Source organism: Papio anubis, chromosome 7 (assembly GCF_008728515.1).
Source record: "Papio anubis isolate 15944 chromosome 7, Panubis1.0, whole genome shotgun sequence".
In the NCBI taxonomy this organism is placed as follows: Eukaryota; Metazoa; Chordata; class Mammalia; order Primates; family Cercopithecidae; genus Papio; species Papio anubis.
The window spans coordinates 17,278,864-17,299,888 of record NC_044982.1 but is presented as its reverse complement, the minus strand read 5'-3'; the positions used below and the strand labels follow the sequence as shown (position 1 = coordinate 17,299,888).

Here is a 21,025-nt window from a genome sequence, read left to right as displayed (position 1 = left end):
TATAATTATATATGTTTCCCGATTAAAAAGATCTTGGCTATTCCATATTCCACTGGAAATTACAGATCGCAGTGAAATTGGCCTGCTTGTTTTTAAATCTCCAAACTTTTCAAGCACACTGTTTTCTGCCTAGAAAAACGCTTGCTAGGAAGTTTCAAGGTTTCAACAATAGTTTATAAAACAATTACTTCACCAACATACTTAACCATCAAGACATTATGGTGGAAAGAGAAACCACTTTTGTCTGCATACAATTTTAAAGCTTATATAATTTACCAATGTGCTTTGGCAAAGGCCTTCTCAAGTTTTGGCTGAAGGGTTTTCATTTTTTTCCTAATTTCACTTAGAGTCACATAAGTTCATCTTAACTTACATTTGTGAACCTAACTCTCTGGCAATGAATTTTTAAAGAAAACAAAAAACCAACCCGTTCTTGGGAGAGACTGACATTTCAGTAATCTTTGCCAGCTGGAATGTTCAAAATGGAATCTAAATATTGTATTAACAACATCAATAACAAGCAGGTTTGGAGAGACTTTATAAAATATGCTCGAGTTGTGATAAAAATTCTTGTTACTTTGTGTTTCGCTCAGCTCTAAATTACCACATTGATTTGATACAATCTATGACAATCCTATTTTTTAATCATGCAAGAATTCTGAGGTTCACTACATGTACATAATAAAAATCTGAAATCAAATAGGTATAATGAAATTGCAGCTGCCCAATCATTTTTGAAAGTTTCTACTGGAGTAACATACGTCCGGCGAAGTCCTTCTATGTGTACAGTTCAGTGAATTTTCCCAAACCATTTACCATGTAATTGCCGGGGTGGAGGCTCACGCCTGTAATCCCAGCACTTTGGGAGGCTGAGGTGGGTGGATCACCTTAAGTCTGGAGTTTGAGACCTGCCTGACCAACATAGTGAAACCCTGTCTCTACTAAAAAATACAAAAATCAGCTGGGCATGGTGGTGGGCACCTGTAATCCCAACAACTTGGGAGGCTGAGGCAGGAGAATCTCGCTTGAACCCGGGATGTAGAGGTTGCAGTGAGCCGAGATCACGCCATTGCAGTCCAGCCTGGGCAACAAGAGTGAGACTCCATCTCAAAACAACAACAACAACAACAACAAAAGAAAATTTACCATGTAATCAGCACTCAATGAACTAACAGGGGGCTCTTGGCACCTCAGGAACCCCCCTTTTGTCCTCCCTAATCATTACCTTGCACCCTGTATTAGTCCCATTTCATGCTGCTGATAAAGACATACCTGAGACTGGGTAATTTATAAAGTAAAAAGGTTTAATGGACTCACAGTTCCACATGGCTCAGGAGGCCTCACAATCATGGTGGAAGGCGAAAGACACATCTTACACGGCAGCAGACAAGAGAGAAATCAGAGAGCCAAGCAAAAGGGAAAACCATCAGATCTCACGAGACTTGTTCACTACCATGAGAACAGTATGGGGGAAACCGCCCCCATGATTCAATTATCTCCCACAGGGTCCCTTCCCACAACACATGGGAATTATGGGAGCTACTGTTCAAGATGAGATTTCGGTGGGGACACGGCCAAACCATCTCACATCACAAGGATAACCAGAACCTTGGCCTGTCTTTGTATACTGTCCTTGGCTTGGGGCAACATCCAGCCAAGGTGATCAGATGAGAATCAGGCCCAAGAAAAGCAGGAACACCCTCAGGGTGGGCTCACAAGGAAAGGGCTCCCCATGAGTGTTCGCCGTCAGGAACTTGGCTATGAGTTTCCTATGCTACTCAGTTTCCACAAACAAGTGCCATCCACATCAGGAGGATGCTGGCATCACCGAACCCCAAAATAAACAGAATCAATTCCTTCTCAACAAGGACTCCATGCAGGTATCTTCATCATCAAATCAAAATTCTCAAAGACTTCTACATCCCCTTCCTATCACTGTTGCAATAATTCTTACTGATGATAACAACAGCTTCCATGTATTCATTCCTTACAAGGTGACACTGTGCTAAGAATGTACATATCTTTTCACAGATGTTCAAAGAGCATGATATTGAGTCCAATAGGCACCAGTCACTGGATTTTCCAAATAATAATTCCCTGCGTTCAAACTGCATGTCACAACCTTCGCCTTCATCACCTTATTTAGAAATTGTATTATGAAAGCTCCTGTACGGTGCACAGGGCAGGTGTTAATAGCTTTATCAGCTGGGAATCTTTCCATCTTTAGCGATTTTTAAAAACCGAATTGAAGAGACTTTATCGCCTGTGACCAGGAAAACCAGGAATAGTGATGCCTTTCAAATGGCATTTACTAAGTCCTATTCTCTGTCCCCAAACTCAGCAACGCTGCTGGTGAAAATGGGCTTGGACAGGCTCTCCTCTGTTCAAGGTGGCTGCCGGCAGCCCCTGGGGCTACAAACAGCAGCTTTGAATCTAGCATTTCCCCAGTGTTCACTGGAAAAGGTCTGAGAATCACTGAAATCAGACCAGCCTCTACTACATGACCACCCAGAAGCACCAGTGTAGCCAGAGGAATGAGAATGACTTAAACTAGCGGGAGAGACATCAGTTGGAAGCACATAGATGAATGGACTCGGGGGATGGAGGGCTCTCCAGCTGCAAGCCAAGGGTTAATTCCCAAAAGAGAGAAAAGGAACTGAACGTCATAGCAGCACAGCCACTTTTAAAAACAAATCATAGACCCCAAAAAGGTAAAATTACACATGCAAGTATACACAGCTAGTAAGAGGAAGGTCTAAGGCCAGACTGCAGCTCTTCCTATTTGAGACTCTTTCAGCTTTCTTTTCATGCTAATTGCTATGATTCGTGGGTGTACAGAACTGCCAAGGTCTCAGGGCAGACGATGATGTAGGTCAAGTTAAAATAATTTCCAAGAGGCCCAGAATCTTAGTTGATGATGACATTCACCTTCCCTGGTAGGGTGGGAATGCCTGAAACAGCCTTAGCCAGACTTGCCTCCTGGTGAAGGAGTACAGGGGGCGGACACAGCTGCCCATTACTATGGATTCATCTTAAGCAGCCAACCTTGGGATCTTCCCAAACTGCCCTTAGCAGGCACAGTTGACCCCTACAGTCCTAGCTTTGGGACACAAGATGCTAAGACAGTTGGTAAATATAGTCAGTTCAGGCTGCCGGAACAAAATACTACAGACTGGGTGCTTTAAAGAACAAAAATTGATGTGCTCACACTTCTGGAGGCTAGAAGTCCGAGATCAAAGAGGTGGCATGTTTGGGTTCTCCTGAGGCTGTCTCCCCGGCTTGCAGGTGACTTCTCACTGTGTCCTCACGTGGCCTTTCCTCAGTACGTGTACATTCCTGGTATCTCTTCTTACAAAGACACCAGTCCTTATAAAAACTCCTCCTTTATGTCCTCGTTTCATCTTAATTACCTCTTTAATAGCTCTATCTCCAAATTCAGTCACATGGGGGGTGGTGGTGGTGAAGGCTTCAACATATAAATTTTGGGGGGTGAGAGGGAGATGCAATTCAGTCCATAACAGTAAGTTACATGCACATATTTTACAAACCTTCATTCATTTCCTACCGTGTGCTTGGTAACCTGCAAGGTGCTTGGGATAGAGATAAGAAAACTCCAGCCTCAAGGAGATTACAGTCTGGCTGGGAGACAGAAGTGAAGGGATAACCAAACAATCTTAGTGGTTCCTGCCATGGTGAATGGGCTCAGATCCTGGGGGAAATAAGTGAGGTGTCAGGGAAGAGTCTGCTGCTTATACAGCAAGAAGCTGCTGTTGCTGCATCTCTTAAATCTACCCTCCTGACCGGCTCGATATGGTCAACTGTGCACTTCTCCATCACAATGTCACTCCAAGCCCCAAAACAAAAGAGACTCCACTGTATCTGCAGCAATGGCAAAAGCTCATTTGGCGAAGCTCACCAAGTAATGAGGCTCATACCAAAGGCAGAGGCCATGAGTAAATGCACAGACAGCACTTGAGCATGACGTGTGTATTTAAAAGCAAAGGGGAAATGTGACGAGGCAGGATGCAGGGAGAAAACATCACCACCTCCCTTTTAGGTAGCTTACCTTCTTCCCTACGGGAAAGAAGACAGGGAGATGAAGGAAATGTATTTCAGGCAGTTGGGCAATTCCGATAAAGGTAGCTGTGAGCGGGTTTGACCCTGAGGAGATGAGGGTGGCTGGACAGTGGGTTCTCAGGGTAGATGGTACAATTTAAGTCTTACATTTAAATGAGGCATATAAGGAAGGGCTGGGAACTAACATGGGGAACTGCTGCAGGATAGTGAGCACTGCATCACATGATTACAGCGCGCAAGTTGGCCGGGATCCCTGGCGCTGCAGTGGTCATAGCTGGGTTGACGCTGGAAAGACAGGGAAGCAGCTGCCTTCGCTGAGTGATGGGAGGGCGGCTCACCAGGTAGACCAGGAAGCAGGGGCTGGGGCGGTGCTCTGGCTGGGGGAGGGGAAATGGGAGGACAAATGAGGTAGCAGAAACTCAGATCACTATTAGTTTAGCATGCCTTTGCATTTCTCTCATTATCCAATCTACTTAGGAAAATAATAATAATCACATCTCAAATCAGTATAATTTGAAGAGTAATTGAGTAATGAAAATCCAGTTCAGAACCAAAGATATAGCCTCTTCAATCTCACTTGCTAGTTCCCAACTTAATTTTTAAAATTAAGACACCTCTAATGAAACTCAAAATTGTTCACAATGAATCCAAAATGCAGTGAGGGGAAGATCAGATGTTAAAAGAGAAAATGTGTTCCATTTCCAAAATGATCAGAGCATGCGTGCATGTTGGCGGTGGGGGCCGCGGCAGGGGGTGAACACAGTTCTTCTCTATATAAGGCCATCTAACTATAAATGGCATTGGTTGGACATGTGAGTCAATGAACTTGGAGGAAATGGGGATTGCCTAAAATAGCATTTGTGCTATAGACCTGAATTTAGCATTTGAGGGACCTGGCTTTGAATCCTGACTTTGAAAATCCTTCATAATAATACACACACACACACACACACACACACACACGCTCATCACACTTAAACATATATGCACCTACACACACATACAGCTACATATTCATTTACACACATACATATATGTTGCTTGGCTTAGCCAAATGCTCGACTTGAAGCTTCTGTTTCTTCATCTGTAAGATCAGGAAGATACCACCTACCTCTCAAGAAGTGAATGAAATTACATGTAAGCCAGGTCTCTGCAGCTCTAACGGGGGTACGTGGATGTGAGGAGCATTACTACTATGATCCTGCTTTCTCTGTTTAAGTCAAGTCACCGTCTCTGAAAATTCTCCAAGCTCACCTTCTATTCTCTCAAGGGACAGTCAAACCACTAAGTGGACCTCTTAAGACAACAAAGAGGCTGACATGACACTGACACACAGAAATCACCAGGGCTGTATACTTAGTTTAACTAACACTGTTAATTAGAGACACTGTATTCATCAGGACTCTTGACTGTACGTAAGAAAAACCTAATTCAGGCTGGCTTAAGTATAAAGGAGAATTTATGAGCCCATCAAATCCAGCCACAGGTAGGGCAAGGAGAGAGCGGCCCCTGTCTGTGCGCCTCTGTGCTGGTGCCACTTCCTGTACCCCAGCGGATTCCACGTGCAGGGCTTGTAAGGTCAGCACACCTTGTGGAGCTCCCAGAGCCAGGCTGCGAAGCCCAGGGTGGAATTTTGGCCTGGACTGGGCCACGTGCCCATCCCTCCACCAGTTGCTAAGGCCAGGGGGTGCCTGTAAGAAGCTGGCACCTCCCATTTGGAATCTATGGGAAGCGGAGGGGTGGGAGAAGAAAGCTGTCCTGACAGGGATACTGGAACCCATACTGCCCATGTGAGCCACAGCAACGTGGGCCCATGACAGCTGCACAGTTTAAAAGTGAAAACTTCATAACTATTTCTTTTCCAGGCCATGTATGGCAAAGCACAGAGACAAAAGTCTCCCAGAGCCTGAGAAATACAATACACAAATGATCAGCGCAGAATCGACCTTTATACATATCACAGCCTTCTTGTTTCTTGTCACAACATCCTCACAAAATCCCTCAAAACGTGGGAAATGAATCTACAACTAGGACGTTGGGAGCATCTCTACTGGCAGACGTCATCAACACCAAGACCTGTGGTTCTAACTCCTCGCTGCAATGTGTGTCAAGCAGGATCAGATCATCCTGATCAAGCCCCATTAGACATCACAGTCTGCCGGTCGCGGTGGCTCACGCCTGTAATCCCAGCACTTTGGGAGGCTGAGGCAGGTGGATCACGAGGTCAAGAGATCGAGACCATCCTGGCCAACATGGTGAAATCCCATCTCTACTAAAAATACAAAAAATTAGGGGGGCGTGGTGGCGGGCGCCTGTAGTCCCAGCTACTCAGGAGGCTGAGGCAGGAGAATCACTTGAACCTTGGAGGCGGAGGTTGCAGTGAGCCGAGATTGTGCCAATCTCAAAAAAAAAAAAAACAAAACAAACAAACCAAAAAACCACAAAATCACAGCCTAGGGAAAGAGGGGCCAACCAATGTGTGCTGTGGTAACCATGAGGTAGGCAGTTCAACACAATCCCTTCAACGACTTGGTAAAGTTCTGATTCACTGCAAGTATGGCTGGCTGTCTTGCAGTCTCCCTGTGGTCTCTGAAACTAGTCTTTGTAAATGTCTTAGTCTAGTTTGCATTCTTGAAACCAAGGGGTTAATTTGATCGGGTCTGCCTCTCCCGCTTGCTTTTGGTCACTTGCTTTTTGTTATTTCTTTTTTCCTTTTTCCACCAAGCTGAGGCCTTGCCACTGAATGCTGGAATTTGACCTTCACTGGCTACTTTACAGATAACATTCATAGGTCACCACGGTGATGGTCTCAACAGCTATTTTTCAGGAACTAGGGCAAGCTCCTGTCCAGTTCAAACCAGTTAGGACCACTGCCCCTTCAACTGGGCCTGTGCAAGTGCCAGAGAGGTGGCCTTTTGACATTGGAGGGCCAAAAGCTCCACCCTCAGATCGCGCTAATGCCGCCATTTACTGAACATACTTCCTTTGAGATGCCATGGACCCCGACTATGCTTGTGCAGAATGAACCTGTTACTTCATTTTATCCCCATTGCCAATCACCTTTCCCCAAACGTTAGACCACCCCGCTTCCCTAACCCATAAATATCCCTAAGCCTTATCTTCAGGGAGGCGGATTTGAGAGCTGTTCTCCTGCCTCCTCACTTGGTACCTTTGTGAACAAATCTCTTCTCTTTTGGAAAACCCTCCATGTCACAGTGATTGATTTGCTGTACTAAGGCAGAACGGACCTGGAGCTGGCTGGAAGCATTCCGGCACAATCAGAGGGACAGATCACAAGCAATTCCAGCCCATCTCCAAGGAACTTTCTTTTTCTGTCACATTTCTGCAGGATCTTAGTCACTCAGAAGGGTCACGAGGAACAGCCAGTCAGGGCTCCTGTTCCACTCCACCCATGGCCATCCCGTGGGCATTTGCCTTGTGCATCAGGAGCTTCAGAGAGACGACTTCAACAGTCTGAAACATTCCTAAAGGTATCACTTCAGTTCAGCCGGAGAAAGATCTATGTTACTATTGCTTTTGCTGTTGTCTGTTGGGGGTGGAAGGTACTGAAGATCTTAGGAAATTGCAGGCCATCGCAGAAATGCTATCATAAGCATCATTAATTCTATTTATTGGATACCCAATCATCACCAGGCACTGTGCAGGTCTCTGTCCATATATTATCTTTTAATTCTCACATGAAGAGAGTACTACTGTCTATTTGACTGACTGGAAAGGAAAGGCTCAAGCTCATTGGATGAGTTGTTGGAGGTCACTCGGCTGGTGGGTGGCAGAGGCTGGCCTTTGAACCTAAGGTTGGCCAGCTCCAAGGTCCATATACTTCTCTCCTAGTTATGCTGCCTCCTCTGGAGTGAAGTGTGGCAGTGGCACCTGCTCTTGGGGCACCTACCAAGTGCCAGGGATGCTATACAGACCATCATCAATCCTCACAGCAATCTTGCAAGAGGGATACTTTTTCATTGTACAGTAGCTCAAAGAGGGCTATAAAACTTCCCCAAATCAGGCGGCAATTAGGAAGCAACGTGAGGAATGGACTCAAGTATGCCTGACTTAAAAGCTGGGGTCATTTACCCTATGCCTGTGTGTCATGACTTACAAAGGCCAACAGGGGACCTGGGCAGAAAGACGGGCAGAGGGATGGCAGGAGAGATTCATTCTGGAAGTTCACACCTGGCACTGGTAAAGGCCTGAGGGCAGGGGCCACATTCACTCATGCATGTGCACACACCTGCACACACACACGCACCCAGTCCCACGTCACGTGCACCGCAGCAGGTACTGCCCAGAAACTCTGAGCCACACCTTCTGGTTGTCAAGGGAACCAAACAAGAACACAAACTTGATCCCTTGCAGTTTATAGGTGGATGATTTTAAGTCCATGTCTGAAACTGTCATGTGAACAGCTCACTCAGAATATATTCTAAAGTTATTCTTCCTCATTAAAATCTCTTGGCAATTGTATAAAAATATTTCTAGACTTCCATTTACAGTTCAACAGAATTTCAAGGGAAATGACTTTTTCAATTGTATTTTAAGACTGAGCACTTTGATAAAAGCAGGCTCTGCAGTGCAATGTGATCCAAGGTTGTTTAATCTTTATATTTCATAATCTAACTGATATAATTTAATAGACTAGAAAAACATTTTTAAATGCTCAAAAATTAAATAAGAGAAGATTCCCATACATGAATTATAATTGGTGTAAAATTACTTGTATCTACATCTGTCTATCTACTAATATAAAATTCACATAGACTAAAATAAAATATTCATTCTATTAAAGAATGGGTGGGTTCTTCTCATTGTGTTAATCTTTGAATGACTAATTTCAGGATTTCCTTTTTTCTGTATCTAGGTTTTTAAAATCATAAAGTGAACTATGCAGGAACCTGGAGGGAAAATGAAGCACCTTAATTACTTAAAAGAAGACAAAGTTTTCATTTCCATCTTTTTGTCTTATTGTGAATTACTTAAAACAGGATTCTCCCTCAGCCCTAGTCTGCAAAACACTGTAGAACATCCAAATATCTAAAGCAGAAAACTGTTTAGAAATATTTATGCCGTTTTGAAGTAAAGGCTGGTGTGAGTCCAGGTGTCTGCAGCTTTGAGCAGAACAATTGCTTCAGGCCTTGTTTTTCCCATCTACAAAATGGGAGTAACCATATCGAATGCATAAGGCTAGTATAAAGAAATAATGCAGGCTGGACGCAGTGGCTCACGCCTGCAATCCCAACACTTTGGGAGGCTGAGGAGAGTGGATCACCTGAGGTCAGGAGTTCGAGACCAACCTGACCAACATGGTGAAACCCCATCTCTACTAAAAATACAAAAAAATTACCGGGGTGTGGTGGTTGGCGCCTGTAATCCCAGCTACTTTGGGAGGCTGAGGCAGGAGAATCGCTTGAACCCAGGAGGTGGAGGTTGCAGTGAGCCTAGATTGCGCCACTACATACCAGCCTGGGTGACAAGAGCGAAACTCTGTTCAAAAAAAAAAAAAAAAGAAGTGATGGCTGCACAATGCTGCGACTACTAAATGCCACTGAACTGTATACTGTAAAATCATTGATTTTATGTTATATGAGTTTCACTTCAATTTTAAAAACTAATAGGCATTACATGTGGATGGTAAAATTATGAGTAATTTTATCTTTAGATTGTCTATTTTCTATAACAAAGACATATTATTTGGGTAATAAAAGCAATTGATGTTATTTGGGGTGGGGGGGGGGGGGGACTGACATTAGAAACAAAAATTAAGCCTGGCGTGGTGGCTCACGCCTGCAATCCTAACAGTATGGGAGGCCGAGGCGGGCAGATCACCTGAGGTCAGGAGTTTGAGACCAGCCTGGCCAACACGGTGAAAACTCTGTCTCTACTAAAAATGCAAAAAGTAGCTGGGCATGGTGGTGCACGCCCACCTGAGTAGTCCCAGCTACTCAGGAGGCTGAGGCAGGAGAATCACTTGAATCTGGGAGGCAGAAGTTGCAGTGAGCCGAGATCACATCACTGCACCCCAGCCTGGGCAACAGTGCAAGACTCTGTCTCAAAAAATAAAAAAATAAAATAAAATAATCCTAATCTGAGGAGAGAGAAAGAGGCATGCTAATACAAAACCCCAGAGCCCTGAAATTTTTTGCTGAAATTGGCCTCCTATTCTTCTATGAGGGTGCTCCTGCCCCTTCCCTCTTTGTGAAACTCTATACCTTTCATTTCAGTGATTTCCTCAGTTTCGGACTGAGCCGCTGCTTCTTCATGGCCACTGCTGTTTGCTACTGCTTCTCTCATTGCTGTAAACCTAGCTCTTGAATATGAGTCAGCTCTCTGGACCTTTTCCTCTTTTCCATTCTATACCCTCCTGCAAAGATCATCTATGCCCATAACCTAGGCCCATAAGCTTCCTCCCCACCCTGACTCCCCTCTTCCAAAGTCCAGCCTCAGTTTCCACCTCCTACTGAACAGTTATCCTAAAACATGAGATTAAGCCCACACACACCCCGGCAGGGGCCTAGCCCGGAGGAAGCTCTTAATAAAGCCTCTCGATTTCCTGACTCCTCTGTTTCTGTTCACAAAACTGCCATTTTCTCAGTGTGCATCACTGGATTTTGGTTAAAATGGTTACTATAGACGGGTAGCGGGAAGAGCTGAAATTAAAGTCAGACAGGAAAACACAGGATATCTGACTGGTATTTTCCCAGATTCCACACCAGGCTGTAGCCACTGGGGAAGTAGGTGGGTAACTGGAGATTGGGCAAATTTGCCATCAAGAGATGGCAAAGATCAGAATCAACCAAAGCCTTTTTAAATTGCATTTCCTTGTATTTTTAAAGTAACTTAAGACTGTGTTCTGCACGTTCTCAGTGACCACATAAAACCTTGAGAGATCACAGCTGCTGACCAGCAGCCCTGTAAATTCACCGCTGATTGTAAGCAAAAGCAGCTAGCTGACTCTATTACTGCAGTTACAGATATATCTTTACAAATAACTCAGTGCAGAACAATAAGACAAATGATGCCAAGGATAAAGGGCCCCTCCTTGAAACCAGAGGGCCTCTGCAGGCCCAAAGAGGACAGAAGGCAATTAGGACTTAGGGGCTGGGGGGAATGGAGAGAGGTTTTCTTGTTTGCCTTTTGTCATTGCTAATTTTTTTTTTTTTAATGTGTATGCCTGAGGGTGAGAATCAGGAGATTTATGCATTAGGTGGATGCCCTCCTTTGCAAAATGGACAAAAGAGTCAGCTTGCGGAGCAGATTAGACAGAAGAGGCCAAAGAGCCCAGGGGCTTCAAGCTCCGACCAAATGGGAAAGCAATGAGTGGGCGAGGGTCAGGGCAAATCCAAACAAAACCTGGGATTCACTGGTCCTTCCAGAGAGGTAAGGGGTGCCAGGACTCCAGGCCAGAGGCTGTGGCCAGACGCAGAAGTCTGGTAGTGACATCCTGGTCGTATCAGAGGGTGACACGGAAAGTGGAAATCATGAGAAAGGCAGGTGTTTGGGAAAATGCTCCTTTGGTGAGTTTTGCAAGTTTTTCAGCTGGAATATACCTATGAGAATGAGTGATCGGAAACCTGAGGCATGAAACACTGAAGGCTAAAGCTGATTTCTTACGGAGCATTTGTGAGGTGTCAGGCCCCAGAGTGACTGTGACATTCACAGTTCTTTAATCTTCACCAAGATTACAAAGATCACCAAGACCTTGGGCCTCAGGTTTGATTGTAAAATGGGGTTGTGAGAAACACATCTCGCAGCCCCATTTTACAGACAATCAAACCTGAGGCACAAGGTCAGAGAGTTGGTGCCTAGAGAGGGAGCGATTTGGCTTCAGTTTGATGTGGTGCTAAAGCCCGTGCTCTTTCACACAGCTATGTGTGCCCCTGCTGTGAATATACACTTGGAGAGTATCGAGTACAGCTTGGTACTTGTGAGCCGGGTGAACTTCTCAAAGAAGCAGTCCTATTTATGAGGAATTAAAAGTGTCTGAGATAAAGATATGTACGAATTCTCCTTCAGATTTATGCATACATCCAACAGGCTCTGGGCATCTTCAGCCTTTGCCCCATTCCGAGAACTGCCCTTACAGATGGGCAAGAGGAGTTTTAGCCGGGAAGGTGAAGAGCGCAAGGAAACCACATTCGGAGGATTTTAGCCCTATTTTCCTAAGAGTCACAGTTTTGTAAAATATTTCAGTAGCTAACCTTGACTGGGAATTTAGCATGAACTGTCCTATGTGCTTGACTAGTGGGAATCCACCAAATCCTCGCCAGGGCTCCAGGAGACAAGCATTGCCATGACTCCCAAAGAGAAGTTAAGCCAGCTGCCCAAGAAGCCAACACAGGATTCACTTCCAGGTCGTCCAAACCTATAATAGATTGTATTGCCTCCCTAAGATCCACAGGACCTTGGAAAACCATCTTGTTTGGGGATGGGGATCTTCAGCCAGCCTGCCACCCACTCTGTCCTCTCCTTGCACCCACAGCTGGCTGAAGGTAACACTCTTTCTCCACTGAGCCAGAGCTAAGCATCAAAATCCATTCTGACCTATTTTTGGGGAAGTTGCTAGAGTGGAACAGAGCTGGTACTAGATAGGGAATCTTTGCCATCACTGAGGTCTGCTCCTTAATTTGCAAATGAAGCGCTAGGTATGCCATGTGGCTTGTCCAAGGTCACCAAGTTTACCAGGGGAAGGGTTGAGACCAGAACCCAGGTCCCTCGACTCATAAGCCAGTGTTCCTTCCACTATAACTTCCTCTTGAGCCTCTCATGGCATGAAAGACAACCAAGGTGAGGTATCTCATACATCTCAGTAGTAAAAGTTCGTAGTAGAGTTATGGGAAGGGGCAAGGGTTGTGGAGGGTGGGTGAGCAACACTATTACTCCCAAGTAAGTTTGGACATGAAGCCAATCTAGAACATGGGAAACTGGTATTCCTCAAAGCAAGTCATCTAACAATCATGTCAACTTCATGCACATTTTACGGATTGCACGTGCATTGGTGCACATGGATGAACAGCATGCATCTCACAGCAGAAGACCTGGTTTCCTTTTTCCCTATTTAGGCTGTGGGGATGGGTAGGTGGGAGTCTAAGGCAACACAATCCTGCTCTGTGAGCTGAAAATGCCTTTAAGTCCTTCCATTACATTAGCTCGTCCAGTGTGAGTTGTCAGAAGTGAATGGATGGCCAGGCACCGTGGCTTATGCCTGTAATCCCAGCACTTTGGAAGGCCAACACGGGTGGATCACCTGAGGTCAAGAGTTCGAGACCAGCCTGGCCAACACAGTGAAACCCTGTCTCTACTAAAAATACATAAAAATTAGCCAAGTGTGGTAGTGGGTGCCTGTAATCCCAGCTACTTGGAAGGCTGAGGCAGAAGAATCACTTGAACCCGGGAGGCGGAGGTTGCAGTGAGCCAAGATCACACCACTGCACACCAGCCTGGGTGACAAGAGCGAGACTCCGTCTCAACAACAACAACAACAAAACCAACACAAGTGAAAGGAAATAAAATCTGATAATTTATTTTAATTCTACCACTACATCCTAGGGACACGGAGTTGATAATAATTAGTGGCCCAATACTAAAGTGATGGAGAAAAGGAAGAGGGAAGAATGACCAGAAGGGTGTAAGGGTGTCAAGTGAGTCACTGGAAAGGTTGGTAAAACCAGTGGCTTCATCTGTGCTGACGGTGGCTGGGCTTCATAGAGTGGGTGGGCCAAGCAGCCTTTTCCAAGAAGGGCTAGGACTTGTGGTCTGACCAAAGAACGGGCCGTGAGTGGTTGAGAGGGTGGGACCTGGACTTCCCCTGGGGATCTCCAGCCGAACCCAGGACTGGACACACAGAGATGTATCATGAAGAAATGCTTGCAAGTGGGGTGGGGAGGGTAGGCTCAGGGAATGCCTGCTTAGAGGAAGAGCTAGAAATAAAAGCAGGCCAGAATGGTCAGGCAGTAGCTCCTCTCTGAACAAAACTCCGTGAGGGGCTCCGAGGCCGACAGGGCCTACAAAGGCCAAGAGGGCAGAACTGGGAAATAAAATCAGCATGGCTTGTGGCAACTTTCAACAGAAGGCATGAAGCTACCAAGAGCAGAGGTGCTTATGTCGTTTTGGGATGAAACCATCAGAGACCAGATGAAGGGTCAGATCAGGGGTGAGGAATGTCTTTAATTATGAATCACTGACTCATTACAACAAATCATCCAAGGGTGATGCTTTAATAAAGTAACCTAATTTTAAGTATGATGGGTGAATGGAATATGGGGGAGGGGGACAGGGAGTTTGGAAATAGGAAAATGTAAAACAGACTATTCTCTTTGTTAACAAAATAAGAGAGATTAGTGAATGAATTAAATGAATAAAATAAAAACACATTTCAAACACATAGAGACCATAACATAGAGACACACAGACACAAGAAGAAGGGACAGTGGGGACACCTGTCAGCTGGCCATGCCTGCAGGGCTCTGAATAAGCCACTCTTCTGTTCAGCCCGCCCTGGGTCCCCTCTGCACAATGAGCTTGTCCCCTTCTAATGCTCTGCTTGGTTTCCATTGTACAAGAACTGAAGTGCTCTCTAGCCTGCTGAAACTGTCTATAGCAGCCTAGATGGCATTTAAAATAAAGACTGTGAACTGATGAAATGACCAATTATGTTAAGTACCCATGCCTGGTGTAATCCAAACCAAATCTTACCCCATTATCCTCGAAACCGAGAGGTGATTCAGCAGCCCTTCTTGCCAGTGATTCTGAACCAAAATACAGACACTGCACCCGACGTCCAAGGAGGACCTCGAGAACAACCAGTTAATTCTTGCAATTGGTTTTGTGCTGGGAAAAATAAAGGTACTAAGTTTCCACTCTAAACCAAACAACGATTAGATCACGAAAACTGGTGCCCCGCTGTAACTATTAGGTCATTTTGATTTCAACTTCGTTTCAGGTTTTAACTTCCATTATTTCCTCTTCGGACATTGCATTACTCTTCCCGTCGCTATCCAAAGGTGTCTATGAAGTGCTCAGATTCCGCGCTGTTGCTATGATCTCTGTGAAGCTAAGTTCTCTGGTTATTTCTTTCTTGCAATGACTTTTTTTTTTCTATTTCCACACACCTATATCTATCTGCTTTTCTAAGGCCTTAAGTGTCAGTTCTCCCAAGAAGAGACAGCCCCTCTGCTCCCACCTTTCTGACAAAAATACGTCTCCCTCCTCTACACGACAGGGCACCCCCACTGTATTAGTCCATTTTCACACTGCTGATAAAGACATACCCGAGACTGGGTCATTTATAAAGAAAAAGGGGGTTAATGGACTCACAGCTCCACGTGGCTGGGGAGGCCTCACAATGACGGTGGAAGACAAAAGATACATCTTACATGGCAACAGACAAGGGAGAATGAGAGCCAAGCAAAAGGGAAACCCGTTATAAAACCATCAGATCTCGTGAGAATTACTCACTACCACAAGAATAGTATCGGGGACACCGCTCCCATGATTCAGTGACCTCCCACCGGGTCCCTCCCACAACACGTGGGGATTATGGGAGCTACAATTCAAGATGAGATTTGGGTGGGGACACAGCCAAACCACATCCTACTTATTTTCCTATCCTGCATTATTGAGACCTGGGGAGACCACTCCATGAAGTAAGTGATCCCCCACACTGGTTCGATTCTGCCAGTCCTGCTAGTGATCCGTAACTTATGATCCATAACCCTGGCTGGCTTCTGCTGGCCAGTCACTGGTCCCACAGCACCCTAAAGAAAGATTCCCATGTCACCCCCACGTGACCAAACTGTACCTTCTCCCCCAGCACCGAGAATTGGCATCTTTGGGGACAAGCATCCTGGTTCTACTTGCCCTCAATTCCAATGCCTGTGGCTGGAACCTATTGACAGAGTTCCCTACTGATCTGATTATCTAGAAAACTTTCCTTCCACTTGCTATAGGGAAAAAGGAGGGATTTTTGAAATACAGAAAATAGAAAGTGAGAAATCAAATCATTTTTGAAAATAGAAAGTGAGAAATCAAAAACCTGAGAAAGTGGCATTAAACAGGCACATTTTCTTCTACTTGATTCTAACCCAAACCTTCCCCTGGCATGACCGGACAGTCCCTTCTTTAGGTACTCCTATCTTTATTCACAAAACTCTTGCTTGTGGGCATTAGCAACTTTCCCATGGCCCAGAACCACCCACCAAAGGAACACAAAAATAGTAATTAGGAAGAACACCCATAGATTCTAAAAAAATACTATCCACAACAAAAGTGTCTCCAGAACTCTAGGGAATGAAGAAACGTCACAGAAAAAAAAATGAATGTTAATAAATCTCTGCCCACCCTCCCAAGCTCTCACCAAGATTCTTCTGATTTTCAAATGTACAAAATTTTAATGGGTTGCACTTAAGTGGATGTGGATTCAATAAGCATCTGAAATCTGTCCTAGTTTAATTCACAGTGCCTAGAGCAATTGGGGGAATCTGTAACCCTATCAGGAAAAGAAAATAAGTCAACACCCACAGGATAATCTCACACTGACATCTCTCAACTTCAGAAACCTTATCAATATTAATATTTCCCTCATGTTTTTGCCCCACATAAATGAACAAAAAGAACTTACCTAATGCCAAAGTGAATGAATAAAAATCATGAGAAAAGGCTCTAAGAAAACAAAATCTCTTTTCTCAAAATAATCCAAACCTGAATGATATTCATGTCACTGCTATAGTTCTAGAGGAAAAATGACGCACATAACTTTGAAACTCACTTGAAAAGAACCCAAAGGCTGATCCTAATCAGTTTCCACTTCTACTATCTGAAGAGAAAACAGAATAGATTTTTTAAAATTATGTGTTAATTTTTGAGAGTGGAGGGACTTCCTTTTGCTCTCTTAAACATTTAGGATATCTACGATGATTACTAAAATTAGGTTTAACCAAACTTGCCTGACTACACTTCACCTATACCAAGCAAAAATACAAAGAAATGCTTAAGTTTCCAATTTCATGGGCTATTAAAATGACAATATGCAATTGCGTGGCCTATAAATCGCACTAAAAATGTGATGACATCTCTCACAAGGGTTCGAGCTACTACGAAAACCTGAAGATACATGTCCCTCTTCTTAACCACCCTTACCTTCTACTCCTTCACACATATGGCCGGCCTTCAGCCTGTACTTTTAAGGGAAAGAGGCTAAACAGCTCTCAACCAATCAATAGACACTAAAATCCCTCACCATAAGCCCAGTGTAGTTCAAACACTCTTAGCACAGCCAAACCCATCTGCATTTGGCCAGTGGGGCCTGTCTGACTCCTAGCCAATCAACAGAAGTAGGAGGGATAGAAAGCTCCAAAGCCCCTGGGAACCACCTAATTCCATTTTATTTACAGAACCGATATCCAAAATAGCGATAACCCCAAAGTAATTTCTAAAAGTATTAAAAATGAACCTCTTTGCTATTTTTTAAATTATTTATTCCTCCTTAACTTTGGCCATTTCAAAAGGAACTTAATGGCAAAAGTAGAGATGAAAGGTGGTTGGAATTCCGTGAGCACACCGGCTGGGGACTAGGACAAGGCAGCTGAGTTGGGCTGGACAACAGCAAGGGTGTCCCCTGTAGGTGACACTTGTGGGGACCAATGTAGGGTGACTGGACTCTGAACCTCAGAACGAACCACGGCCAACCTTCCAGGTACACGGAGATGTTGGGCAACAGCAAGCAATGCATGCACCTCCATCCTGATACAAGTGCCAGAATAGCCAAACCCTCCTTTTGCAGCTCAAGTTTTTGAAACATGTAAAGGGGTTTGCTTTTATCAGCCCAGTTTATACTCCTGTCACATTTTAATTACCACGTAATTCCAATGTCACCAAAGCAAGCCAAACACTTCCAGAATATGACCAGTGACAGCGGGCCAAAGCAGCAGTCCTTAGAGGCCTGGTTTCAGACTCATGATTCACAGCAACCAAGAGGCTTGAGTAGGAAGAAATAAAGGGAACTGGATAAAGAAACCCCACCCACAACAGTCACACTTCTCCAGAGAGCGGCCACTCCTAAACGGGACAGACTCTCCGGTTTGACACCAAGCACAAAGGAGTGATGAAAGGCAGGTGGGTGAGGGGGAGGGGGAGGGAGAGGAAGGGGTGTTGCTAGGGACCTACCTTGGAGAAGGGCTCCATTTCTCTTGAAGAAGGTACTGCCCGGCCAGATGGGTGGACCTGATGTGCTGAAAGAAAAGAGAAACTAGCATAAGGCCAAGTTCATCTGCACTCACACACCTGCAACCCCTCCCCACGCTTCCCTCAAAACATTTCCCCAAGCATGCATTACTGACACCCTTTGAAAATGCATCCTGGAAAACCATGAGGTCTGCTTTATTGTAAACAGGTTTCATATTTCACAGTGCAGAACCTACCTGTGTGAGCATTCTGTTTATCACCTTGACCCTGCTCACACCTGGGCACTGAAATCACCGACCGATACACAAAATGGCAAATTCACATGGTCTAAATGGCACAGCATATAACTTAAGAATATTTGCTAACCTGTTCATAATTTCATGAATGTATGTGACAAAGAACTCCTAATCATGTTTTCTGAGACCAAGTGGGTTTTCCAACACTTCCTCGTGCCACCTGCCTGCTACAAATGCAAACTTGCCTTTCTCGGCATTTCTACCACTAAATCCTCAATATACGGAGATGACCTTAATCGACTTCCTCCTTCCCCCCTCTTCTCTTGTTTCGTATCCTGTTTTCAACTTCTTGGCTTAAAATGTTGCACTCCATACCCTATAAAACATTTTGCAGATATGTTACCACCCAGAGTGTGGTAACAGGAGAGGCAATAGGAAAGATCAATATATCACGAAGACACTTACTGCATTTATAGATGAGCATTTTCACTGTTTTAAGACTGCCAGTAGAAAACTTTATAACCAAGCCAGTCTTAGTAACGTGTCCTTAGAGTGGAAAGTAGGTTATATTCTAAATCAAGGATTGGTTTAGATTAACGTTAGAGAGTACTTAGTCAAAAATGTTACTACATCCAGCCCAAGAGGCAGCATAAATTACTTTCACCGAAATAGTACATGACAAATTATATTGGTTAATGCATTATCAATCACCTTCAATATGAGAAAAGTAGGTTCGAGTAATACATTTCTAAGTTTGGCAGAAACACACACACACACACACACACACAGAGGAATCTGAAGGGCTCTACGGTGAATGTTCCACCAGTGAACCAGGATCTCTAGTTACCTAGGACAGCAATACTGTTACCAAGCAGAAATGCCAACGACACATTCTGCCCACTGGAATTTCATTACCAGAGGTACAAATAGTACAGCAGGTATAGGGACACATTACATGATTGAGGAGGAATAGGAGGGAAGAAGAAATGAGCTACAGCACAAAAATGCTATCACACATCAAAATCATGTCAAACGTGCTAGAAAATACATAGTATAAACCTTGATGTTAATGAACCTTTTGTTTTATTTTGTTTTGGATCCACTATACTAAAATTAAATGAGCATCATGCATCTCAGCCATGGTATTTCCAGCAGCCCTGATTCTCAGCCAGGCAGTTGTGACCACAGAGTGGCCAGGAGCTACACAGGGTAACCGCAGACCAGACTGGAGTCTCAGGATGATGATACCAGCCGATTGCTCTTCCACTGGATTCCGATCTTACTGTTTCAGGGCACTTAAGGCTCAAAGTTGCATGAAGAATAATGTGCATTAAAACACTTAAGATTATCTTTTAACAATCCCAGCAAGCTCTCAGGATTTTACCATCTTATTTTTATAACAAAGCAGGGAACAGCAAGCTGGCTGTTGCCAAGACGGAATCACCTGATTTATAAAGATATTTTAAAACTGAGGACTTCGTTATAGCAGAGTTGGTGTTTCTAGAGAATTCAATAATTGAGTATTACTGCAGGAGCCTGAATATCCAGCTTACTTCCATCCAAATCTCTTCTTTATCCTGACCTTGATTTGGCTGAAAACTGAGCAGACATCAGGCATGGAGCAGTATGGGGAATGAAGGTCGGATAAATCCAGTGGTTTAGATAAGGAAAATTCTCTGTATGATAGAAATCTACCTAAAGATTCTTACAACATCCTTTTAATGTACTTAAATCACTGACAGTTCTATGGTCAATCTGTGGTGCTGTGGAACTTATCTGTACTCTAGTAGTGGAGAGAGACTTCGACTGCTGACCACCTTCTCTTTCCTGGCCCCTGTTGTAATTGATGAATTCACACATGGTCTCTTTCCAGCTCAGGGTAAGTCAGCTCCTGCCATGCTAAATGCCAAGTTTTCAAGCTCCTTGGCCCATATCTACACACTTCTTTTGGGTGGTTCCTCAAAATGACATCTTCTAACTGTGAGAAGAGCCAAGGATTTATTAAGCCCCTGTTGAGAATTGTGCTTGGTGTTGAGAAAGACTTGAGGGGAAAATTTAAAACCCTATTTTATGATCTCTAAGAACCTGATGTCATACTTACCTGGCTCCAGACTCCTCTGACTGTATCTAATGAGACCAGTGATGCCTATAGACAGACTCAAGTTTATGTCTCCAGTGGCTGCAGGTTGGGAAGGCAACAAGCTTGATTTTTTTCCCCCTCCATCTGGAGATGTCCCTGGATAATTGGCCCTTAAAGCTTAAAGTTGGTTAAAACCACACATGGTACATGAAATTACTTAGAAATGTCTATTAACCGCAATAATTCAGAGACAAAACCAGTGATAGAAGTCTTTGTGGGAGGAGTTGCAAACCACCCATTCTCAGGCAGCTCAAGAGCGGGGAGGGTGGGAGTGGTAGGTGCAGGGGAAGAATGGGGTGCTCTCCATACCCAGCCATGTAAATATCACTGCCACGAGAAATGACCATGGCGGCCCCTTCATAACCCTGAGTGGGTTTTA

The 21,025-nt window shown here is 44.4% G+C and overlaps 1 protein-coding gene across 7 annotated transcripts in view; it reads right to left on the bottom strand.

Moving 5' to 3' along the window:
* Window positions 1–21,025, bottom strand: part of FOXN3 (forkhead box N3) — a 466,737-nt gene that overhangs the window by 105,815 nt on the left and 339,897 nt on the right. For all 7 annotated transcript variants that reach the window (XM_009212111.4, XM_009212112.4, XM_009212113.4 and 4 more), the window contains exon 5: window positions 18,253–18,317. In XM_009212111.4, the coding sequence (XP_009210375.2) occupies window positions 18,253–18,317 (65 nt within the window). The remainder of the gene's footprint in view (window positions 1–18,252; window positions 18,318–21,025) is intronic.